The sequence below is a fragment of the Anolis sagrei genome, chromosome 6 (genome assembly GCF_037176765.1).
Source record: "Anolis sagrei isolate rAnoSag1 chromosome 6, rAnoSag1.mat, whole genome shotgun sequence".
In the NCBI taxonomy this organism is placed as follows: Eukaryota; Metazoa; Chordata; class Lepidosauria; order Squamata; family Dactyloidae; genus Anolis; species Anolis sagrei.
Genome location: NC_090026.1, coordinates 19,433,988 through 19,461,064, shown reverse-complemented (window position 1 = coordinate 19,461,064; position 27,077 = coordinate 19,433,988). Strand labels below are relative to the sequence as shown.

The 27,077-nt window shown below is 43.1% G+C and overlaps 1 protein-coding gene across 1 annotated transcript; it reads right to left on the bottom strand.

Moving 5' to 3' along the window:
• Window positions 1-412: 412 nt before the first annotated feature.
• MYADM (myeloid associated differentiation marker) lies at window positions 413-25,736 on the bottom strand. The gene is made up of 2 exons (XM_060780415.2): window positions 25,587-25,736; window positions 413-4,189 (listed from the first exon to the last, which is right to left on the bottom strand). Exon 2 carries the CDS (start codon window positions 4,176-4,178, stop codon window positions 3,273-3,275), a length of 906 nt encoding a protein of 301 aa, XP_060636398.2. The 5' UTR covers window positions 4,179-4,189; window positions 25,587-25,736; the 3' UTR covers window positions 413-3,272.
• Window positions 25,737-27,077: the final 1,341 nt, after the last annotated feature.

The following is a 27,077-nucleotide window of genomic DNA, read 5'->3' as shown; positions in this document are numbered from 1 at the left end:
AGTGCAGCCTGTTCAGAGCCTTCCAAGTCACTTGTAGTGACTCATTTAGCAGAGGGAACTCTGGTAAGTTTGTGTAACAAGATGGAAGTCAATCTGATATTTTTCAGATGCCTTGTATGAAAACTCTTGTAAGTACCAGTTGGAACAGGTTTTGCATCTCACCTGTGTGGCCACTCAAAAAGGGTTTGTTACAGCCACGGCGAGCATAACTATCCCTTTCTATTTGATGTATTTCAATAGCTTCCTGCCCCACTGATTTCAAAGAATGAATACACTTATCTGCCAACTCAAAATGGGCTGTAGACCAGGAAACCTTTATGTCATGCAAAAAGACTCCCCCGATGATGTTCCCACAAGTCGTTTGGCTGAATTACTGATAAGTTTCCCCACAGAAACAAAAGATTTACAGCAGTTTATGGTATCGTTGCTTCTTTATTTTGTACACGCATATTTATCTCTTTGCATATTTTTTAAAAAAGATAGTCACAAACAACAGCACCTCAATTAAGGCGAGATGGGGTTAACAATAAGTGGGGAGCAAGGCATATACATATTTCTACCTAAGCTACAAAACACACAGAAGTATATAAAAAAAGGCAAAGGCAGAGAAACAGCATGATAAATTTGTTTCTTAAAACAACATAACACTAAAAGCCTAGTGCTGAACTGATAAGAAGAGAACGTCGTTGTCGTTATGGCCACAATGCAAAGAACAAACATTGTCTACATTAGCCTTTCCTAGCCAGGTGTCCTCCAGAACTGCCGGACTACAACTCCCATAAGATCACAACCATGCAGGCTCATAGGAACTGTAACCAAACACACCTGGAGAGCGCCAAGACTACTCTCAATTCTCTCCCAGGGGCAGTTTGTTTGCTTTTGCTGAACTGGCGACACAAAATAGGCCAAAATTACACATGTAACACTTCAGTGAACACAAACATTTCAATAATGCTATTTTCCTTCACCGAGACAAAATTAAAGCTGATGTCTCAAAGACATTCATGGCAGGCACCTTTATTTTTATATTCAGTATAAAAAATGAAAGGCAAGATTGGTTGTCCATAAACAATACTGCTTTTTGGTATGAAGCACAGCCATCAGGCATTTTACATATTCCCGAGATTTTTTAATCTTTTGGTAAATAACTGCAGAAGGTTCATCTTCCATGCTATTTTTCAGCATGGCAATGGTCACTTTATTGGCTAAATCTATTGGGTTTCATCCCTGGACTGCACAAGTCTCCAGTCCTCAATGAGTAGCTTAGATATAGGATATATCTAGATATATCTAGTATCCTTAGATATAGGATTAGAGTGAGGGATTCCTTTCTTCACATTCCTATGCATGCTTTCCCCAGAATGGGCTTTGTCTTACTCTTCTTGCTTGTCACTATCTCCTCCCCTCTTTGAAGATGTAGCAATTGAATCTCTGTAAGGAATGAGGTAACTTCCTCTTTAAAGTTATTTTTTTATTGCCCTGGGTTTTGGCCATGTAGTCATTTTCCATTGCCCTCTCTCTCTCTACTTAATCACACTAGAGAATGAATTACTTTAAATCCGGTTTCTGCCTCCTGCAGAATTCTGGGGTTTGTAGTTTAGTAAGGCTGTTAAAGGCTCATCCCTAAACTACAAACCTCAGAATTCTGCCAGAAGCAGAATCCAGAATTAAAGTAGATCCATTCTCTAGTGTAATGATGTATTCTACCTTTGTCTCTTTTCCAGTAAGGACGCATTTTGCCTTTCTCCAGGCAAAATGTAGCTGCATGGATACTTTTGATATTTTATTCTTTTACCTTCCTTAGAAAATGAATTTAGTAAGCGAGTTAGCTTCAAGACCATTTCTATCTAGAACTGTTTTCTTTTTTACTTAAATATTTTGAACCTAAAGTTGTGACTCTGCAATCCTGTCCCATCCTGCTGAATGGAAGCTAATCCTGACTCACCACACGTACGTTTCTGCTGGTTATGAAGTCTGCTTCTAGTACTCTGCTATATTTATGGTTGAATCAGGGGTTTTTTTGAGCCCAACAAAATCCAATAATCATTTCAGGGTGTTTTTTCCTTTCTTTCAACTAAGTCCTGTTTATTATCTAAATCTAATTGGAAGCTACTCTCAAATGGAAACTACAGAAGAGTGAACTCGCCCTTCAAGACTACAATGGCCATGTTACCCACTTTGGGAATTATGCAGCTTTCCTTTTTCAGCTAATTGATAGTGAAATGTGAATGAGTTGATTCTGATCTCTATTTAAGCAGGACTGACTTTTCATGTTCTGTTCATTCCAATGGCATTTGCCCAGGAGAAAATGACCTCATTGTATTTGTATGAATGGCACAGCTCTACATTCATTAAGGGCTGACAATACATTCAATAATGCCTTGAAATAAACACTCTCCTTCTGCAAAGTGAGAAGATCTTCTCATTGCGTTTAAGGTTCTACTGCCAGGCAAAACTCTTCATTAAAAGGGAGTTCTCTAAACTTTTCTTACCAGAATAGGGATCTGGCACTCTCTCATGACCTCTGAGCCCAATTTAGGGTCCCCTATCCCTAACATATATGAATAAGTCCTCTATCTATGTTCTCTAAGTGAAGAACCCAGTGGCCTCAGCACAGAATTATCACAAATGGCAAAAAGTGATGGAAAAATAGGAATACTGAAGCAACATATATACAATGGAAGGGAAAGAACTTCTATGAACTTAGCAACGTATGTGTAAGGCAGATTTAGAAAATGTCCAAATATGCAAAGTTATAGGAAATGAAATATTGTGAGGCTCCCCTTCATTCAAGAACAGCAGTCCCAGGAGCATGGTCAATTTGAACCTTGTGTTTCTGTTCCCCTACCTGCAACATATCCCAAATTATGAAGTTCCCAGATAGTTACGCAATTTTTGGTAAAACACAAGAAGGCACAGGTGAATCCAAAAACAGTGGAGGGCAATAATACGTATAGGGAAAGAGCCCTCATGCAAACCTCTGGTGTGTGATGGGAAAATACTAAGTGCACAACAAGCTAAAAGCATGAGATGGGGCATGAAAAAGGGATGACAAGGGGGGGGGGGGGAAGGAATGTACAAAAAGAGAAGGGGAAATGGCAGAAACAAGAGCATGAAGGATCATAGTAAGGAAGAAAAAGAGAGGAGCACAGAAAGAGATGGAGAAAGCAGGATACAACTTCTTTCTCCATCCTTTGCTATTCTCCTCCCCAAGTTTTCTTCTTTCCTCCCCCTTGACCTTCTCTGCCCTGACTCTTGATGCCACCAGACATCTATTCTTGGATGAAGATCAGCCGTGCGGAATACACCAAGTCAGCAAGATAAACCAGCAGATTGACAGCTGTCAGGACGGCAATGGCAATAAACTTGTCCCAGTAGCAGAACGAAGATGTTCTACAGAAACCTGGCCGGGAGGGTATTCCCCCATGCTTCCGGTCGAACTTGTAGATGGGCCAGATGATGGTGGCTGTTGCGTACATGAGCACAGCCAGAAGAGTGTAGCCACTCAGGAACTTGTTGAACGGACAGGGCAGCCAACCGGTGCATTCGCCAATGCAGAGAATGATAACCACCAACGACAGGATGAAACAAATGCAGTAGACAGCCATGCACCACTGAAGAGCCTCCGGGTGATCATAGGAAACCGGATCACTGATGAAGACAAAGATGATACAAGCAATGAAGGTCTCCACCACCTTAAGCAGGCCGGGAACAGTGGCCATATAGCCAGTGACTTCTCCTGGTTTGGCTTTGGTTAAGGTAACCTCTGTAGAGTAAGCCAAGAAGGCGAGGCAAGAGAATACTGTGGCAGCAATGCGGTATCCTCGCTCTTCACGGGGAAGGCTTTGGCTCTGGATGAAGGTTACTGGGTAGATGATGGAAGCGGAGAGGCACACCAAGGTGGCATACATGGCAAACGTGATGGGGAAGTTTTTCCAGGAGACTGGCATGCGGTGCTGAAGGCCAACAACTTCCACCACCAAGATGACAATGGTGATGGCGAAGCAAATGCACCATGAGAACATGCACCAGTCGCCATTACGGCCATACCAGGCACCGCGGTGGACCACCAAGCTGAAGGTGACACATGTGAAAATAGCTTCCAAAAGGCGGATGATACCCAGTTGAGAAGTCAGGGCGTTAGTATTGAACGACGACTTTGAGCGGGTTACCGGCATTGTAGAAATATCTAAGGAGAAGAATTAAAACAGAGACATGTTAAAAGAGGCCATAAGCAATGTGCAACTTGATCTTGGGGTGTGTGATGGTATAGAAATGGAACTCCTATTAACCCTACCCAGCAAGGCTAATAATGAGGACTGGGGGAAATTGTGAAAGTAGGTGGAAGGCTATTCATCTCTTGTCCCTGGCACAAAGTAGTGAGGAATCTATGCAATTATTGGACCATGAGCACCTTCAGGCTTAGCCAGGATTTGCCATTGCTTAAGGATTCTGGTAACACTAATCTACTCATATCTAAATAATCACTGGTTTTTCATTTTTGGGTCCAGCATCAGGTTCTAACTCCAGAGGGCTAAGGTTTAGGTATAAAACTCATGTTTAGTCAGTGTAAGAAATCTCAGCAGGTTCTGATAAGATTGAAAATGTACGAAGGGTATTTCATTCAACACCAACTGTGTCCTCATGCTCACAAGCATACATTGTCCCTTGACATATCATCTCTGAAGGAAAGTATGCCTTTAGTGCAGTAGTTCTCAACCTGTGGGTCCCCAGATGTTTTGGCCTTCAACTCCCAGAAATCCTAACAGCTGGTAAACTGGCTGGGATTTCTGGGAGTTGTAGGCCAAAACACCTGGGGACCCACAGGCTGAGAACTGCTGCTTTAGTAGCAAGAAAAGGGCCCCTGTCTACTCATGTACACCAACCTGAATTTGGGATGAAACCCCACTAAATGTATCTCCCAACTTGTTATCCAATCTGGAACATACGTTTACCTAAGAGGACCGTTATCCCTTTCGTATGATACTAGAAATTAAGGGCTACTGTTCCCCTAGAGAAGACAGTTATTGTCCTGAACTGTTTCCCAAGAATAATGTAATCTGATTTCTCAAGAACATGGCAGAATTAAATCAAAGAGAATTGCCTTTCTAAGAACCCAACAGCAATTCAATATACTTCATGCAGAGCCAGCTCATAAATAGCACTTAGCAAGCACAATGAAGGCAATGTATAAAATCTCAGTGGCTGAAGCAATCTCTCCTCTGAAAAACCGTGTGTTGACAAACAACAGCTGAAGCCCACCATTTTACTTGTGAGCTGCCATGAACTATGGGACACCTTTGCCTTCTTCCTTGTTATCACATTATAGTGTGACCCCATGGATTCCATACGGCAGTGGTTCTCAACCTGTGGGTCGCCAGGTGTTTTGGCCTACAACTCCCAGAAATCCCAGCCAGTTTACCAGCTGAAGGCCAAAACATCTGGGGATCCACAGGTTGAGAACCACTGCCATAGGGTCTCTTGGGGTAGTTTGCCATTGCATCTCTTTAAAATATAGCCTATGGCACCAGGAATTCCTTGGCAGTCTCCCACTCAACTACTAACCAGGCCTGAACCTGCTTAATTTTTAAGATCACACATGATTTGTATATTTGGTATACAGTGTTCCCTCACTTATCGTGGGTGTTATGTTCCAGGATCACCCGCGATAAGTGAAAATCCACAAAGTAGGGACGCTCTCTCTATATATATAGTATTCCAAGAGTAAGGCAGAAGCAAGGAGAAATTTAAAAGCACTGCACACTTTTCTTTTTCCTAGCTATAAGGAAGGGGATATAAGGCTGTGATTTAAATACTGTTTTGTATCTCCTCTCTCTCTTTTTTATGAATGAACACGTTCCTTGAAACATTATGTAAATCACAGCCACCTTGATTGGCTGCCTCTCTCCCGAGGGGGGAGGATGAAACCCTTTTTCACACTCCATCGTTGCCAGGAGGCGGGATTTGGGCAACGGCAACCATTCATAAACTGGGAGGCGGCCTCACCTCCAAGCTTCATTGGCGTCCCAGTAGGGTAAACAAGCTGGGATTGACAACCACTGGCAGGGCTGCGGGCCAATGGCGGGCGTACTATGCATGTGCAGAGCGAGTGCTGCAAAAACCCGAGAAACAGCGAGTCCACAAAAAGCAAATCGCAAAGTAGCAAGGGAACACTGTACTACCTTCACTCTTGTTCTGAATTAAATATCAGGAACACATATCCCAGATTATCTCTCCTGAAGCCTATCACAATACAAAGCAGCAAATAGAGATGACTAAGGGCCCTTCCAGACAGGCCCTATATCCCAGGATCTGATCCCAAGTTTTCTGTTTATCCCAGATTATCTAGCAATGTGGACTCATATAACCCAGTTTAAAGCAGAAAACCTGGGATCAGATTCTGGAATATAGGGCCTGTCTGGAAGGACCCTAAGGTGATTTTTGTCAGGGTTGATACAAGAAGAAAATTGATTGTGTGTGCGCGCACGCGCACATGTGTGCGTGCACACACATATGCAAAAAAGCAAAGGACTGGCAGAAGTATCTAGAATTCTTTTTTACAGAAAGTGCCACAGGAAATCGTGCAGAAAATTAACTCTGCTGTCAAAGTTGCGGAATGGACTGTAGGTGTTAAGCATATTGAGATAGAAAGATAACAACAGGTTAAAACTGAGATAAATGACAAGTAAACCAAAGAAGCTGAAATAAAACTATCACCGAAGTGCCAAGCAAAATGAAAACATGTCTGAAACTCGCTTTAATAATAATAAACACTGAGCGTTCAGAATGGAGAAGGAAATTTTAAGAAATGCACACACATGATCATGGCAAGCAAGCAGACAAACCCACAGCTTGTTCAACACTCTTCAAAAGCATCTTCACTGCTGATACAATTAACTTACACCTGTAGTTGAATTAACGCTGTCCAGAATCTATTTTGTGTTGTTATTGTGTGCCTATAAGCCATTTCCAAATGTTGGCCCTATCGCAGGATTTTCTTGGGAAGATTTGTTCAGAGTGGGTTTGCCATTTTCTTCCACTGAAGCTGAGAAAATGTGACTTGCCAAAGTTATCCAGAGGGTTTCCCAGACTCCTAGTCCAACACTCAAAACCATGACATCATGCTGACTCCCGGGAATCTAACCCTTGTATCCACAGAGGTTTGATTCCAGGACGCCCATGGATGCCCAAGCCCCACTGTATACAATAGCATAATAAAACGATATCTCATATATAAAATGGCAAGGATATGTGTGTATGTATGGATGAATATTTTCAAGTTGTGAATGGCTGGATCCATTCATATGGAAGGCTGATTGTACCAGGCAAATAAGAGAATCACTTACCGTAGATCCTTGAGTATAAGCCAAGTTTTTCAGCCCTTTATAAATGCTGAAAAAGCCCCCCGCATCTTATACTCGAGTCAAGGTTATTTGTTATTTTACTCTGTTATTATTATTATTTCTATTATATTTATTATTTTACTCTCCTTATTATTATTACATTTACATTATTTTACTTTATTATTGTTGTTATTGCATTTATTATTTTACACTATTTATTATTATTACATTTCTTATTTTACTCTTCTTACTGTTATTATTACATTTCCATTATTTTACTCTATTATTATTATTATTATTATATTACTCTATTATTATTTTACTCTATTATTGTTATTACATTTATTATTTTATTCTATTTAGTATTATTAGTTATTATTTTACTCTTCATTATTATTACATATATTATTATTACATATATTATTATTACTCTTCTTATTACATTTCCATTATTTTACCCTATTATTATTATCATCATTATTATTATTATTATTATTATTATTATTATTATTATTCTGACACCAAAACACAGTATGTCACAGCGAATGAGATATATATGCTGGAATTCATATCACAAAATCACAAGTCGAACACTTCCCAAGCATCTAGGACTGTGTGATATATTTTTGAATGATGCGTACAGATCCAAGTAAGGTGGCCAGTTGACAGATTGTGATTTTGTCAATGTTTATTGTTTCCAAATGCCGGCTGAGATCTTTTGGCACGGCACCCAGTGTGCCGATGACCAGTGGGACCACCTGTACTGGTTTATGCCATTTAACCTACAAATGCCTCAATTAATGTAATTTTATTGGTATCTATTTCTTTTTCAAATTTATTTTTATTAAGGGTAGAAAGGGAAGATTAGGGATTGGGGGGTCAAAAGAAAAAGAGGTGAAAGAAACAAAGAAAAAATAAAACTTTGTACATGTAGAGTAGGAGAACAATGGTGTAATAGAAAAGTAGGAAACTTATAACAACATATAACAATTATTGGTATCTGTTTTTATTTTTATCTTTACCAGTAGCTGCTGCATTTCCCACCTTCGGCTTAGACTTGTCAATACGTTTTCCAAGTTTTTTGTGGTAAAATTAGGGGCCTTGGCTTATATTTGGGTCGGCTTATACTCAAGTATATATTCTTTTTTAAATCTCCTCCAGGATTTCTGTGTTGCATGGATATCTCAACCAATCATAGATCGCCTTCCCAATTGGTGAGGAGGCGTTTTGGAAAATAGAAGGTCCAAATCTAACCTGCTGTTCTGTAGGACAAATTTTAGCAATAGATTTAGAAATAAACTGTAAATTTGTTTTTGTGTTACATTGCAATGAGGACACCTGAATTGCACATTTTCCTCTTTTTAGAAAAAGCAATAAAATGGCCAGGTACCAAAAACACTATATTTTTAGTGTCGAGCAAAAAATGCTTATTATTTACCCACATGTTTTAATGTTCCTTAGTTTGTTTACAATCTTTCAATACCACTCCATTGCCACATTCTTGGGAAGCACAGAAGGCGAGTGTTCTACTGAATTACTTGTTTTTATGGTTTGTACCTAACTGGACAGAAAGTACCTAACAGGACAGAAAATAGCATGGACACGTTTGAACAGAGGAATGGGGATCACATGGCCTTGCAGACGCTGTAAGACAGTGGTTCTCAACCTGTGAATCCCCAGATGTTTTGGCCCTCAACTCCCAGCAATCCTAACATCTGGTAAACTGGCTGGGATTTCTGGGAGTTGGAGGCCAAAACACCTGGGGACCCACAGGTTGAGAACCATTGCTGTAAAACTTCGAATCCCACACATCCCTTAGCCAACAATGGGGGAATATTGGAAGATGCAGTTCAACATCTGGAATCCCCATGATTTCCACCTTTTCAAAACAGACATTACAAGATCTGTGCAGTGTTTTTCCCTCTCTCTATGGGGCTGTAACTGATATTTGCACAGAACTATAGTGCATCCTTTGTATTTCATTTTGGTCCCCCACCCCACATCAAAAACCTGTGAATGCTCAAGTCCTATTATGTACAAAGGTCAAATATGTGAGTAGAATCTGTAGATCAGACATCCTTATGCCAGTGTTTCTCAACCTGGGGGTCGGGACCCCTGAGGGGATCGTGAGGGGGTGTCAGAGGAATCACCAAAGACCAGTGGTTCTCAACCTGGGGTCCCCAGATGTTTTTGGCCTACAACTCCCAGAAATCCCAGCCAGTTTACCAGCTGTTAGGATTTCTGGGAGTTGAAGGCCAAAAACATCTGGAGACCCCAGGTTGAGAGCCACTGCCAAAGACCATTAGAAAACATGGTATTTTCTGTCAGTCATGGGGTTCTATGTGGGAAGTTTGGCCCAATTCTATCGTTGGTGGGGTTCAGAATGCTCTTTGTTTGTAGATGAACTGTAAATCTCAGCAACTACAACTCCCAAATGTTAAGGTCTCTTTTGCCCAAATTCACATTTGGGCATATTGAGTATTCATGCCAAGTTTGGTCCAGATCCATCATTGTTTGAGACCACAGTGCTCCCTGCATGTAGGAGAACTACAACTCCAATACTCAATGTCAATGCCCACCAAACTCTTCCATTATTTTCTGTTGGTCATGGGAGTTCTGTGTGCCAAGTTTGGTTCAATTCCATCATTGGTGGAGTTCGGAATGCTCTTTGATTGTAGGTGAACTATAAATCCCAGCAACTATAACTCCCTAATGACAAAATCAATCCCCCTCCCAACCCCATCAGTATTCAAATTTGTGCATATTGGGTATTTTTGCCAAATTTGGTCCAGTGAATGAAAATACATCCTGCATATCAGATATTTACTTAACGATTCATAAGAGTTATAAAGTACCAACGAAAAGAATGTTATGGTTACGGGTCCACACAACACAAGGAACTGTGTCAAGGGGTCACAGCATTTGGAAGGCTGAGAAACGATGTCCTTAAGCAGAAAGGATGGAGGAAGAAGACATGCAGTGGCTGAGAGTCCTCTGGAGCGCTCTCAGCCACTGCGTGTCTAGCCTTCCTCCTGGGATAAGGACGGTATGAGCAACCCCGTCCTTATGCTGAAAGGACAGCCTGAGGAAAGTGCGTAGCAGCTGAGAACCCTCCAGAGTTCTCTTGGCTGTTGCCTGTCTTGCCCTCCTCCTGGCATAATGTCAAGAGGACAGCCCTAAAATCACGGGAGGAGAATCGGGGAGGATTGGCGCAGTTGGCACTTGTCCCGTTTTCCTCCCAACATAAGGATGGGGCAAGGGGCCCCGTTCTTATGCAAGGACAACCTGAGTTAGACCCAGGCCCTGCCCCAGCCCTGCCCTTTCCCAGGCCCTCTTTCTCTTGGGCGCGTCCCACCCAGCACAGGCCCACAATGTGGCCCCAAGGCAAAAAAGTTTGCATGTGTCTGCTGTAGATAGATATCGGTGGTGCAATGGTTTAAACCAGGGGTTCTCAAACTAAGGCCCAAGGGCTGGATACAGCCCTCCAAGGTCATTTACCCAGCCCTCGCTCAGGGTCAACCTAAGTCTGAAACGACTTGAAAACACACAACAACAACAACAACAATCCTATCTCATCAGCCAAAAGCAGCCCCACACTTCCCACTGAAATACTAATAAGTTTAATTTCTTAATATTGTTCTTCATCTTAATTATTGTATTGTTTTAAACTGTTTTTTGCACTACCAATAAGATATGTGCAGTGTGCATAAGAATTCATTCTTTTTTTTTCTTCAAATTATAATCCGGCCCTCCAACAGTTTGAGGGACTGTGACCTCACCCTCTGTTTAAAAATTTTGAGGACCGCTGGGTTAAACTCTTGCGGCGGCAGGGCTGCTGACCAAAAAGTGGGTGGTTCAAATACAAGGTTTGGGACCCCTGGGCGGGGGGTTTGCGAGGGGGTGTCAGAAGGGTCATCAAAGACCATCAGAAAACACAGTATTTTTTGTTGGTCATGAGGGTTCTGTGTGGGAAGTTTGCCCCAATTCCGTCAGTGGGGTTCAGACTGTTCCTTGGTTGTAGGTGAACTATACATCTCAGTAACTACAACTCCCAAATGTCAAGGTTTATTTCCCCAAAACTCCATCTGTGTTTATATTTGGGCATATTGAGTATTCGTGACAAGTTTGGTCCAGATCCATCATTGTTTGAGTCCACGGTGCTCTCTGGATGTAGGTGAACTACAACTCCCAAACACAAGGTCAGTGCCCACCAAACCCTTCTAGTGTTTTCTGTTGGTCAGGGGAGTCCTGTGTGCCAAGTTTGGTTCAATTTCATCGTTGGTGGAGTACAGAATGCTCTTTGATTGTAGGTGAACTATAAATCCCAACAACTACAACTCCCAAATGATGAAATCATAATTTTTTTGAGTGATGGTCACTCCTTGTGTAGTGAGACATTTTGTTGCCAAATTTGGTGTGATTTCGTTCATTACTTCTTTTGTTTTTAAGGTACTCATTGTGCACAGAACATTTTTATATATATAGATGGCAACATCAAAGTCTGCTTGTTGTTTTTTGTCTTTTAGAATATTTTCAACCCACAAATAGAAGAATCAGTGGATGCAGCATCTACGGAAACAGAGGGCCGATCAAATGTTGCAGAGATATGAAACTGTAGTTGATGCAGTCAGCCTTAAGCACCCAGCTGTGGCCGATATACCAGTGCCATGGCTGGGAGAGCAAATGGGAATTCCTGGGGGAGGAGGGTCTGGGACATGGTCCAAAATGTGCCAAAATTAGGAGCAAGGAACTCCATGGGTCAAAGGGCTGTCAGCCTTTCTTGCTGGAGGACACTTCCTCATCTGGATTTCCTGCCTGGGTTGAAATGGAGCCAGGCATGGGGGCTGGGAGAGGCGGAAATATTCACTGGGGAGGGAATATTGCCGCTCTCACCGCGATCCATATAAGGCCGGGAGATAATCCCTCTTTCTCCAAAGTTGGACATTTGGTTTCAATCATGTTTCACTTCTACAGTGGAAGGAAAAGGGGGAGAAAAGCCTCCGCCCGGGCTCAGGGCCAGCCTGCCGCTGGCGGTCTCTTCCTCCCGGGCCCCTTCCCAAAGAGACCGCTTTCTCTTCTCTTGTAAACCCCGCGGCCAATTTTCCCCATCCATCGCCAGGAACTAGCGGCCCAGCCCAGCAGCTACAACTTCCTCCCCTTGTTTGCATTTCCATTTTAGGAGATTGCGGTCCTTTTTAGGAGTTTGCATCCCCTGCCGCCTGCCTCTCCCTTGGAAGTTGTAATGGTCCAACGAAATAAAGGGCAAAGGGATAATAAAAGACCGAAGAAAGCGATCCCAAAATAGATGGCACTACAATGGAGTGTTTCAGGATCTTCTTACCGTGTCCTACAAATTTTTTCCTGTGACTTATCACTTAGCAATTTGGTCACTTCTCTGATGTTGCAACTGCAGAGGGATAATTAAAGTGCTTTGCCAAGATAAAGAATATGTCTGTGTAGCCAGTGAAGAATTGTGCTCGCATGTCCAGACATATAGCCGTGTTGGTTATATGACGGTCACATTGCCTCACAGACAAAAACTAGGACACATGTGACGAAGCAACATTAGAATGTAGTCAAGATGGAGAATGTCATTCATCATAGAATCATAGAGTTTGGAAGAGACCTCATGGGCCATCCAGTCCAACCCCCTGGAAAACTGCATTCAAAGCACTCCTGACAGATGGCCACCCAGCCTCTGTTTAAAAGCTTCCAAAGAAGGAGCTTCTACCACACTTTGGGGCAGAGAGTTCCACTGCTGAACAGCTCTCACAGGATGTTCTTCTTAATGTTCAGATGGAATCTCCTTTCTTGTAGTTTGAAGCCATTGTTAATGAGGGAGGAAACACAAGCTAGGAGAGGGTGCTGCAGTTTGCTTTTGCCTGAGCTTATTGGAAAGGGCAGATGCACCGGTGGCGCAGTGGTTTAAACCACTGAGCTGCTGAACTTGTTGACCAAGAGGTCACAGGTTCGAATCCAGGGAACGGGTTGAGCACCAATCCCCAGAGTCAGACACAACTGGGCTTAATGTCCGGGGAAATCCTTAACTTTTACCTATTGGAAAGGGCAAGATTTATCTTCTCCTCTGGCCCTGCAGCAATGAGGACAAAGGAGGAAAGTGGGAGGAAGAGAAAGGAACCAGGACTTTGCAAAAACAACTGAAAAAGTGGGAAAGCAAAGGCTGAATCGGGACTATCCCTGCCAAGTCAGGACAATTAGAGGATGCACTTCGAAGGAGGAAGGCAAGGAGGAAGAAGTGTCTTTGTGAAACTTTTTTGACAGCGAACACAGCAGGAAGTCACTGTTGCCATGTGCCTTCAAGTCATTTTCAACTTATGATGACCCTAATATGAACCTATTTGTCCAGTGAGGGCTTCTCTTTATCTTCCTGCGAACTGAAGGGGGTTTTTTGGGGGGGGTCAGGAGTGACTTGAAAAACTGCAAGTCACTTTTGGTGTGAGAGAATTGGCCATCTGCAAGGACGCTGCCAAGGATACGGCCAGATGTTCTTGATGTTTTACCATCCTTGTGGGAGGCTTCCCTCATGCCTCCGGATGGGGAGCTGGAGTTAAAAAAGGGAACTCAACCCGCTCTCCTCAGATTCGAACCTCTGGCACAGGGGTTTAACCCATTCCACCACAAATCATAGTATACATGCAGTACAATGAAGCAATGAATTTTAAGTTCTGCTAAGTACCATCACAAAGTGTAAGGAAAGACACTTCCTACACCCAGACATCTTTGTGAATATACTTCAGAGAGAGAAAATATAATCATTATAGAGAAAGACTTTCCTAGAAGGCAAATGACTCATGCCTAGATAACCTAAAGGCTCCAGATATTGTCTAACCTTGGATGCTAAGCAGTGTCAGCCCTGGTTAGTACTTGAATGGGAGACCACCAATGGACACCAGGGACTGCGAGCTATATTTCAGGGGAAGGAGCAGGAAAAATTACTGAGTATTCCTTGCCTAATAAATCCCTATGACAGCATTTCTCAATCTGGGGGTCGAGACCCCTGGGGGGGGTCACGAGGGGGGTGTCAGAGGAATCACCATAGAACATCAGAAAACAGAGTATTTTCTGTTGGTCATGGGGTTCTGTGTGGGAAGTTTGGCACAGTTCTATCACTGGCAGGGTTCGGAATGTTCTTTGATGTTAGGTGGATTATATATCCAAATGACTACAACTCCCAAATGTCAAGGTCTATTTTCCCCAAACTCCACCAGTGTTCACATTTGGGCATATTGTGGATTCGTGCTAAATTTGGTCCAGATCCATCATTGTTTGAGCCCACAGTGTTCTCTTGATGTAGGTGAGCTACAACTCCAAAACTCAAGGTCAATGCTCACCAAACCCTTTTCTCTTGATCATGAGAGTTCAGTGTGCCAAGTTTGGTTCAATTCCATTGTAGGTGGAGTTCAGAATGATCTTTGATTGTAGGTGAATATTGTGTCCAATTCTGGGCACCACAATTCAAGAGAGATGTTGACACGCTGAAATGTGTCCAGAGGAGGGCGACTAAAATTATCAAGGGTCTAGAGAACAAGCCCTATGAAGAGTGGCTTAAAGAGCTGGGCATGTTTAGCCTGAAGAAGAGAAGGCTGAGAGGAGACATGATAGCCATGTATAAATACGTGAGAGGAAGTCATAGGGAGGAGGGAGCAGTTTTGTGTTTATTATAATTTTATATTGTTGTATATTCCTATGTTTTTTGTAATTATGATGTTGTTTATTGTTTATTGCTTGCAGTTTTGGTTTGCGTTCGGTTGTTCTTTATTGTATTTGTTGTTTGGGCTTGGCCCCATGTAAGCCGCTCCGAGTCCCCATCAGGGAGATGGTGGTGAGGTACATAAAAAGTTTGTTGTTGTTGTTGTTGTTTTCTGCTGCTCTGGAGACTAGGACGCGGAACAATGGCTTCAAACTACAAGAAAAGAGATTCCATCTGAACATTAGGAAGAACTAATGTGAGAGTCATTCAGCAGTGGAACTCTCTGCCTTGGAGTATGGTGGAGGCGCCTTATTTGGAAGCTTTTAAACAGAGTCTGGATGGCCATCTGTCGGGGGTGCTTTGAATGCAATTTTCCTGCTTCTTGGAAGAGGGTTGAACGGGATGGTCCATGAGGTCTCTTCCAACTCTATGATTATATGTGAACTATAAATCCCAGAAACTACAACTCCCAAATGACAAACTCAACTGTCCCAACTCCAGTATTCAAATTTGGGCATATTGGGTATTTGTGCCAAATTTGGTCCACATCCTGCATATCAGATATTTACATTACGATTCATAACAGCAGCAAAATTATGGTTTTGACGTAGCAACTAAAATAGTTTTATGATTGAGGGTCACCACAACATGAGAAACTGTATTTAGGGGTTGCGACATTAGGAAGATTGAAAAACACTGCCCTATGGGGTCAAAGTATGTTGGCAGACGACTAAAAGGAACATATCTTCATGCAAGACATGAACATGCAACCCTCTCCCTGGAATCAACAGAGGAACAGTGTAGGAAAAAGCCATTCCTACCTGATTCTGGGGTAGGTATGAAATGGTTGACTGGCTATTGACAATCCTAAATTAATCAGCATGCTCCCAAGAGCACTTTGCAATCAATTGCAATTTAGGCTTTGCATGATTACAGCCCACCACTCCAGCCTGAAAAGGAAACAGGAGTTCAAAGCTCTCTGCATAATATTATCAGAATAATCGTGGCAACGTTTGCCAAGGAAATCAGAATTATTCGTTCCATGTGGCCATGAAGGGGTTGAGAGGGTAGCAGATTTTTCTTGAGGTTGCCCAGCAAAGGGTGGGAGCTAAATTTAAAGGGGTATTTACCTAACTTTAGCCATTATTTATGGCATTGCAGGGAGGTGGAAAGAGATTAATTAAAAGCAGTGTGGGTGGCAACCTCCTCTAGGTTAAACAGTCCTAAAACACATGGTCTGTGGGTTGGGAGACCACACGGTTTCATTAAGCAATGCAAGCGGTTCTGAAGAAAACGGGCAGAGAAATGTCACATATTTGAGCAAAACATTGAGGGAAACGCCCTGGAAACAGAGCTGCGTATTAGAGAGTTTGCCATCCAACACATCATACATTTAGAGATGACAAATAGTTAGGATAACGTGTTGTCGAAGGCTTATATGGCCGGAATCACTGGGTTCCTGTGAATTTTCCGGACTGCATGGCCATGAAGCCTGGAAAACTCACAGCAACCCAGTTAGGATAATTTTTCCTCCTAAGGCGAGTTGGAAAATATTGCTTTTCCTACCTACAATTCCTAGGATCCCAGAGATACAATTCTTAGGATCACACTGCTGGGGATTCTGGGAGTTGCGATCCAAAACATTCTGGCTTCTCCAAGCTCTTACTTAGCACTGTGTTCAGTTTTGTGGCCTCAAAATCAGAAAGACACAAGAAAAACAGCAATCTTTCTTTGTTCTTTGCGGAAGACATGGCTCTGGAGCTCTAATGAACTGATGTAATCCAGGACATATAATTGCAGCCTGGTCTTGGAGTCATTCCAATTGCAATTTTCTCCTGACAGCCATGCAGCCTTCGGAGCATTTCGTTCCCAACAATGGCACCAAATAATATGATTTCCTCGTTTGCGAAACAAAATACTGGATTGGAAAATAGGATCTTTCCATGCAATTTGGAACGGGGTGTGGTCGAGGGAGGAGAAAAAGAATTAAGACTGTAGGACGCTTGTTTGCCTGACTGTCAATATTTATCCACGGATTCGATATCCATGATTTCACCTAACTATACTCCAAAAAGTATCCCACACTCCAGAAAGTGTTTATGGGCCCCTTTAGGTACTCCAGTTCAATTTTTTGGTATCCTTCTGGCCCGGTAAAGGTAAATGTTTCCCCTGACATTAAGTCTCGCCATGTCCATCTCTGGGGGGGTGATGATTCTTCCTTTGCTTTCCCACTTTTTCAGTTGCTTTTACAAAGTCCTGGTTCCTTTCTCTTCCTCCCACTTTCCTCCTTTGTCCTCATTGCTGCAGGGCCAGAGGAGAAGATAAATCTTGCCCTTTCCAATAGGTAAAGGTTTCCCCTGACATTAAGTCTAGTCATGTCCAACTCTGGGGGTTGAAGCTCATCTCAATTTCTAAGCCAAAGAGCCGGCGATGTCCATAGACACCTCCAAGATCATGTGGCCAGCAGGACTGCATGGAGCGCCGTTACCTTCTTGCTGAAGCAGTACCTATTGATCTACTCACATCTGCATGTTTTCAAGCAGCTAGGTTAGCAGAAGCTAGGGCTGACATCAGGAGCTCACCCCACTCCCCAGAACCGCCACCCTTTCAGTCAGCAAGTTCAGCAGCTCAGCAGTTTAACCTGCTGCATCGCGGCGGGGGGGAGGGAAATGTAGTCAAAATATAGTGTTTGCTATGATCCAAGGTTTCAGTTATCCACTGAAACATATCTATTATGAATATGGGGATCATTTTGTACTGTCAAAAACCTAACTGTGCCATCACTGCTGTATGCTCACTGAAGTGTCAATTTATCCCTTGTCCAGGAATCCATATTCATGCAAAATACTGAGCACCTGAAGTATTGGATCTTTAGGAACCCAGGAAATATATGGGGAGAGAATGATGTTTCTCTTTCCTTCTCAGTACGCCAAATAGTATGTGCTATGGACCAGGTTTTTTTTACAGGTTTTTTCCATCGTTGCATGGAGTCAAGGTGATGTCAAAAATGTAGTAGAAGACAACTTGTGGTCCTCTAGAATGGAGTTATTTAACGGTAGTCCATGAACCAGGGCCCACTGGTGGCACAGCAGGTTAAACCGCTGCGTTGCTGAACTTGTGACTGAAAAGTTGGCGGTTTGAATCTGGGGAGAGGGGTGAGCTCCCGCTGTTAGCCCCAGCTTCTGCCAACCTAGCAGTTCAAAAAAATGCAAATGTGAGTAGATTAATAGGTACCGCTCCGGCAGGAAGGTAATGGCACTCCATGCAAACATGCTGACCACATGACCTTAGAGGCGTCTTTGGACAATTCTGGCTTAGTAATGGAGATGAGCACCACCCCCAGGGTTTGACACAACCAGACTTAATGTCAAGGGAAACCTTTACCTTTACTATAAACCAGTGCTGGTCTGAGATTAGAACACGAAGTAATGGATTCAAATGGGAGGAAAAGATATTACATCTAAAAATTCGGAGGAGATTTTTGAGGGTATGAACTGTGCGAGAATGGGACATGTTGCTTGGAAAGTGATGGAGTCTCCTTTCCTGGAGGTTTATAAACAGAGGATGGACAGCCATCTGTCAGGAAGAGTGCTTTGATTGCACAAGGGTGGGTCAAAAAATAATGCCTCCATTGCTCTAACTTTTATTTCTTTCATAGCGACTGGACTATCTATGCATGATATAATAAAGGTAACCTTACTCTACTGATATAGTCTTTTCTTTTTCTGATTGACTGATTAGAATCACGAATCTGAAGCGAAAAGAAAGAGTCGTCATTGAATTTCTGGCCAAAGAAGGTTGTGCACCTAAGGAAATCCATAACCGCTTGAAGAATGTTTATAATTTGGCCCCTTCTGACTTTTATCTGTTTGGATCTCTGAAAAACAATCTAGGTGGTTTCAGATTAAATGACTGGAATGATGTCAAAACAGCTTTACAATCATGAGTCATGAAGCAAAACCCTGAATTTTTCCAAAATGGTTTTGATGCCTGAGTTAAACAATGGTGCAAATTGTGTACAAATTGATGGTGACTAGGTTCAACAGTAGTTTTTTGTAGAAGACAGTTCAGGCTATGATCTGTAGCAACTTCTGCGGTTATATGTTCATTCATGACGTTTTTATGACGCAAGAGGCAACTCTTTTTGACCCACACTCGTATTTTCCTGCATGGCAGGGGGTTGGATTGGATGGCCTTTGTGGTATCTTCTGATTCTATGATTTCCAGGAAAGGAGGAAACAACTGTAGCCAACGAGCACAAAAGTGGTACTTGTCTCTGACATATCAATATCCTGCACATTAGATAATATACAAGATACTGATCTAGAAGCTCTTTCACCCTCCATATTCACAGAGGTTGGGGCAGAGATGTAGTAAATGTAGTAGTAGAACCCTGAATATTTCTGGAAGCAGTGCTTGACTTCCTTGAATAGCAACACCTGGGAATGCAGCAATTTTGGTGGTTGGTTAATGTCTACAAACAAACCATGGTGAGGAAGGGAAGCAGGATCTGAGGGAGTAGCAAACCTGCAAATAGCCAAACCCAGGAATGAGAAGGGCCAACTTGAGGACAGGCCTGTTTTCTGCTGCTCTAGAGACAAAAACTCAGAGCAATTAATTAAACGGCAGGAAAACCGACTCCACCCTAAACTTTAGGAAGAACTTCCTACAGTAAGACTTGTTTGACATTGGGACACTATGCCTCAGAGTATGGTGAAGTCTCCTTCTCTAGTGGTTTTCAAGCAGAGGCCGGATGGCCATCTGCCAGGAGTGCTTTGATTGTGTGTTCCTGCATGACAGAATGGAGTTGGAGTGGATGGTCCTTGGGATGTCTTCCAACTCTAGGATACTATGACTGTATTCCTATTTGCCTTAGACAGATGATGATGATGATGGTGATGATGAATGATGGGAGTTGCAACCCAACTACAGCTAGAGGCCTCAAGGAGACCATTCCGGATTTAAAACATATATACAGATGCATGCCATAGATGCAGGCAAAACATCAGGAGAAAATGCCTCTAGAACATGGCCATATAGCCTGAAAAAACCTACTACAACTCAGTGATTTCGGCCATGAAAGCCTTCGACAATACATATATACATACTGTCAGAGGGCCAAGGTAAAGGTAAAGGTAAAAGATTCCTCTTGACATTAAGTCTAGTTGTGTCTGATTCTGGGGAGTGGTGCTTATCTCCATTTCTAAGCCAAAGAGCCGGCGTTGACCGTAGACGTCTCCTAGGTCATGTGGCAAGCATGACTGTATGGAGCACCGTTGAAGCATCCCGCTGAAGCAGTAGCTACTCACATTTGCATGTTTTCAAACTGCTAGGTTGGCAGAAGCTGGGGCTAACAGCAGGAGCTCACCCCACTCCCCGGATTTAGCAGTTTAGCAGTTTAACCCACTGTGCCACCGGGAGCTCCAAGAAACATGTTTTTATTATCTTATTTCTTTGATTATAAGATGCCATAGATCTAATTTCAGTACCATCAACAGAAAAAACATCCATCCATCTATGTACCTACCTATTTATCTGTCTGTCTGTCTGTCTGTCTACGGTATCTATCTATCCATCCATCCATCCATCCATCCATCCATCCATCTATCTATCTACAGTATCTATCTATAGCACTCACAATTCTAAGGTTCCTTCCACACTATCGTTATATCCCAGGATCTGATCCCAGATTATCTGCTTCTCCCAGATTATCTGGCTGTGGATACTCATATAATCCAGTTTAAACCAGATATTCTTGAAGCAGGGCAGTGTATATATACACTGGCATTGTAGAAAAAGCCTAAGACACACCCTATTTTAGAGATGTTTATATAGAGGGAAAATGTGTCTAACGATCAAGGAAATATGGGATTATTACATATGTTCCTTCCTTTGTTGGCAAGCATCTAGGTCTGCTGCAGTTCATGCACACATATATATTCCAGATGCAAACATACATGTTCCTTGTGCACACGCAAATATTGCCAGCAAACATCTAGTGAGCTTTCTGCCAGTCGTAGATCGTACTACACACCTCTTTTCCTTACACACCAACATTACACTAGCAGAGTCTAATACAAATGTCAGTGTCAAAGTGACATGCCATTTATGCTATTTGCACTTGCGAATCTGACGGGATCCACTTGAGAAACCAACCGCCCTGCTAAGCGCATCATTACACGCTCGGCATTTGCACACGCCATTAAACACAACTTCCATCTTGATACAGCGCAAGCACTCCAAGGATACATGAGAACAACCCCACCCCATCGAGCGAACCTGATGCCCATTTTTATGCCGAGTTAAGTCCCGGTCTGATCGGCGAGACTGGCTCCAAATGAAGTTGCATGCAAATGCACATTTTCCACTATGAGTTCCAAAAGGTTTGTGGCTCCAAGTCTGGCAAACTGAAGAACTTCTGTTCTTAAACAGCCTTTTGCTTGATCAGACCACAGGGAGCTCCAGACGGAGGGCTCCGAGCGCTACTAGTGAAAAGACATTTTGTGCAACGATTCCCTCTTTTTCCTTCCTTAATGGATTTTGTGGTTGTTAAAAGAAAATAAAAATGGAAGGAAAGCATGGGAGGGTCACAAGGTGAAGATGATGCTGGACACAAACATGCTCCGTGGAATGCAGAATTCAATGGGGTGTACACTGGACTAAGCACGCTTCAGTACAGTTATAGCTATATGCTGTGGCAACTTGGGATTTGTAGTTTGGTGAAGCCCCAATACTTTTGGCCAGAGAAGTTTAAAAAGCCTTGGAAAACTACAACTCCCGCTGGGAGTTGTAGTTTTCCAAGGCTTTTTAAACTTCTCTGGCCAAAAGTATTGGGGCTTCACCAAACTACAAATCCCAAGTTGCCACAGCATTTAGCTAAAGACCTTGTCAAACTACAACTCCCACTTCAGCCCCTCTTTGCCTTACACCCTCCTGGGCCAGCCAATCACATTTGAATCCTTTCCTCTTTCTTGCAGATGGGAACTCAGGTATCCCGGGACCTATGTGAAGCCTCTCCAACTCTTCTTCTCCTTCCCAATCTGGCTCAAAGTGGGGTTATCACTAATATCACGAATGGGATTACCACCACTAAAAGGGGCCACGCCCAAATGACTTCCTATGAATCCATTTATACCAGTGGTTTTCAACCTTCCTAATGCCATGACTCCTTAATACAGTTCCTTATGTTGTGGTGACCCCCAACCATAAAATTATTTTCGTTACTACTTTCATAGCTGTTATTTTGCTACCGTTATGAATCGTAATGTAAACATCTGATATACAGGATGTATTTTCATTCACTGGACCAAATTTGGCACAAATATCTGATACTCCCAAATTTGAATACTTAGTGGGGTTGGGGGGATTGATTTTATCATTTGGGAGTTGTAGTTGCTGGGATTTATAGTTCACCTACAATCAGAGAGCATTCTGAACCACCAACGATGGAATTGAACCAAACTTGGCACACAGAACTCCCATGAGCAAATGAAAACACTAGAAGGGTTTTGTTGTGCAGTGACCTTGAGTTTGGGAGTTGTAGTTCACCTACATCCAGAGAGCACGGTGGAATCAAACAATGATAGATCTGGACCAGACTTGGCACAAATATTCAATATGCCCACATGTTTGGGGAAAATAGACCTTGACATTCGGGAGATGTAGTTGCTGGGATTTATAGTTCACCTATAATCGAAGAGCATTCTGAACCCCACCAATGATAGAATTGGGCCAAACTTCCCACACATAACCCCCATGACCAACAGAAAATACTGGTTTTTTCAGATGGTCTTTGGCAACCCCTCTGACACCCCCTCGCAACCCCCCCAGGGGTCCCGACCCCCAGGTTGAGAAACACTGATCTATACTATGGAGAGGATGCATCTTGGCATCCCTTTAAGGGCCACAATGGAATCCCGAGAGTTGCCATTTGGTAAAGCACCAGCTTTCTTGGGCGGAGAAGCTTAAAGACCTTGTGAAACTACAACTCCCATGTTTTGTATAGTATTGAGCCATGAAACTGTAGACTTAATGCAGTTTCACACCTCTTGAACTGCTATGGTTCAAGATGGGATTTGTAGCTTGGTAAAGCACCAGCACTCTTTGGCATGTAATGCAAAAGACCTTGTGAAACTACAACCCCCATGTTTCCATAGTATTCAGCCATAGTACATGCACGCTGTAGGCTTAATGCAGTTTGACACTCCTCGAACTGTCTGCCATGGCTCAAGATGGGATTTGTAGCTTGGTGAAGCACCAGCAGTCTTTGGCAGGTTAAGCAAAAGACCTTGTGAAACTACAACCCCCATGTTTCCATAGCATTAAGCCATGGGAGTAAAGATGGTACCAAGCTGTGTTAATTTTACAGTACAGATGCACCCTGGGGAGACGCTATTCTCACCCTTTCACTTTAGTTTAACCAATGCAGTCAGGGAGTATGTCCACATTGCAGAATGAACACAACTTTACATGACTTGAAGTGCCATTTGCACAATGCTAGTTGTAGTCTGGCAACCTTTCTCTCCCAAATAGCAAGTATTTATTTATTTACTACATTTATATACTGCTTTTCTCCCCCTAAGGGAACTCAAAGCCATTTCCAACATTATAAAGGCAAAATTCAATGTCGTACATACATGTGAAAACATAAACAAAACAAAAAGCAAGACAATAACATACTAGAACTACAAATTAACCTAACCATATTAAAACATAAACATAAAACAACATTGAGTCATAAAGCATAAAATAATTAAACATCGATAAATACAATAACATTAATATTAAATGTTATTGTAGTGCCTCCCCAAAACTATAACTCCCATGTTTGCATAAACACTGAGTCATGGAAGTTAAAACTGCTTTACAGATCAACAACAATTCCCATGATTCCACAGCACTGAAAACAGGGCAAAACTGCAGTGTGTACACCAGGCATGGGCAAACTTGGGCTCTCCTGGTGTTTTGGACTTCAACTCCCACAATTCCTAACAGCCAGTAGGCTGTTAGGAATTGTGGGAGTTTAAGTCCAAAACACCAGGAGGGCCCAAGTTTCCCCATGCCTTGTGTAGACACACCCTACAACTTGAGGTCCCTTCTAAACTGCTATATAATCCACATGAACTGCTTTGAACCAGATTATATGAGTCTACACTGCCATATAACCCAGTCAATAGGATGTTAGGAATTGTGGGAGTTGAAGTCCAAAGCATCTGGAGGGCTCAAGTTTGCCCATGCCTCGTGTAGACACACCCTACAACTTGGGGCTCCTTCTACACTGCCATATAATCCACATCATCTGCTTTGAACCAGATTATATGAGTCTACACTGTCATATAACCTAGTTGATAGACTGTTAGGAATTGTGGGAGTTGAAGTTCAAAGCATCTGGAAGGCTCAAGTTTGCCCATGCCTGATGTAGACACGCCCTACAATTTGGGGCAACTTTTACAGTATGATATAGTCCACATGATCAGATTTGAATCGGATTATATGAGTCTATACTGCCCTATAATGGTAGGATGTTAGGAATTGTGAGAGTTGAAGTCCAAAGCACCTGGAAGGCTCAAGTTTGCCTATGCCTGGTGTAGACACACCCTATAACTTAGGGCACCTTTTACAGTGTCATATAATCCACATGATCTGCTTTGAACCGGATTATATGAGCCTACACTGCCATATAACCCAACCGGTAGGCTGTTAGGAATTGTGGGAGTTGAAGTTCAAAGCACTGGATGGCCCAAGTTTGCCCATGCCTGGTGTAGACACACCCTATAACTTGGGGCACCTTTAGCAGTGTCATATAATCCACACGATCTGCTTCGAACCGGATTATATGAATCTACACTGCCCTATAATGGTAGGATGTTAGGAATTGTGAGAGTTGAAGTCCAAAGCACCTGGAAGGCTCAAGTTTGCCTATGCCTGGTGTAGACACACCCTATAACTTAGGGCACCTTTTACAGTGTCATATAATCCACATGATCTGCTTTGAACCGGATTATATGAGTCTACACTGCCATATAATGGTAGGCTGTTAGGAATTGTGGGAGTTGAAGTCCAAAATACCTAGAGGAGCCAAGTTTGCCCATGCCTAATGTAGATGCACCCTATAACTTGGGGCCCCTTCTATACTGTCATATAATCAACATTATCTGCTTTGAACCGGATTATATGAGCCTACACTGCCATATAACCCAGTCGGTAGGCTGTTAGGAATTGTGGAAGTTGAAGTTCAAAGCACTGGAGGGCCCAAGTTTGCCCATGCCTGGTGTAGACACACCCTATAACTTGGAACATCTTTAACATTGTCATATAATTCACATGTTCTGCTTTGAACTGGATTATGAGTCTACACTGCTATATAATCCGGTTCAAAGCAGATAATCCGGATTTTATATGCCAGTGTAGAAGGGGCCTTGGTGTCACTGGACAGGAGCCCCAAATTTTGGGTGAAAAGAGCCCTAGAGATGCCACCACCACACCTTTTCCTTCCATCCCTCCCAAAGTTTTGACTCCCCCCAAAGACTTACTTTCAAGGCAACAGCTTGGAAAGAAGGCCCACCGAAAGGGATGCTCAGCTCCGTCCCGTGGAGAGAAGCTGCCTGAGGCTGGGAAGGGGAGGAAGGTGTGGTCCTGCTTGGCAAAGTGGGTGTGCAATCCTGGGGCCGAAGAAGGGAGGGAGAAGGAGAAGGCTGGCCCGTGGGCGGAGACTGCGTGGAGCGAGGGAGTGGGAAAAGGAGCAGGAGGAGGAGGCTGGGGGCTTTTGTTGTGGCTGTTGCTGGGAGAGAAGAGAAAACACACACACAGAGCAGAGGTACCAACAGAGAGAGAGAGAGAGAGACCACCTCTAAAGTTGAGCAAAGTTTCACCCAACTCAGCACACACATAAACACAAAGAGTCTCATGTATTTATTTATTTATTTATAATTCAATGCCGCATCATAAAATACAGAATAACAAATATAACAATTAAACATGGACATTAATAAATAAAGATTAAAACAGTATACTTACACTATGATTAGCTATTGTCCGTCTGGTGGCTGTTTAGCTAGCCATCTACTAAGGATTACTCCGCTTAACTTATCCAAATCCTCTTCCATGCCATAGTCAATATTATCAATTGTCCTTTAACCTGATTGCCCGAAGGCCTGGTCCCACAGCCCCGTTTTAACCTTTTTTCTAAAGGTGAGGAGGGATGACAATGACCTAATTTCCCCATGGAACGAATTCCACAGGCGAGGGGCCACCACCAGGAAGGCCCTGTCCCTCCTCCCCGCCAAGCGTGTTTGAGACAAAGGCGGGGCCGAGAGCAGGGCCTCCCCAGATGATCTTAAGCTCCGAGGTGGGACGCAGAAGGAGATACGTTCGGACAGGTACGCTGGACCGGAGCCGTATAGGGTTTTATAGGTCAAGACCAGCACTTTGAATTGTGCTCGGAATTGGATCGGAAGCCAGTGGAGCTGGCACAGCAGGGGGATGGTATGCTCCCTGTATGACGCTCCAGTGAGTAATCTAGCTACCACCTGTTGGACTAATTGCAATTTCCGAGCAGTCTTCAAAGGCAAACCCACGTAGAGCGCGTTGCAGTAATCTATTCGGGATGTGACAAGAGTGTGGACCACCGTAGCCAGATCCGACTTCCCAAGGTACGGGTGCAATTGGCGCACAAGTTTTAACTGTGCAAAAGCTCTCCCGGCCACTGCCGAGACCTGGGGTTCCAGGCTCAGTAATGAATCCAGGATACTTCCAAGCTGCGAACCTGCGTCTTCAGGGGTAGTGTAACCCCATCCAACACAGGCTGTAACCCTTATAACTGACCAGTAGGACCTCTGTCTTGTCTGGATTCAATTTCAATTTGTTAGCTCTCATCCAGTCTGACACAGCAGCCAAGCACCAGTTCAGTAGAGTCTGAGACACACATAAACACAAAGCAAGTAGCATCTCAGGCTCCATCTACACTGCCCTATCATCCAGAGCAGATAATTCACATTATCTTTGCACTGGATTATCTGAGTCTA

Bases quoted from the DNA above. Each gene is read 5' to 3' on its own strand.
- MYADM (XM_060780415.2), bottom strand. From the start codon at position 4,178: ATGCCGGTAACCCGCTCAAAGTCGTCGTTCAATACTAACGCCCTGACT.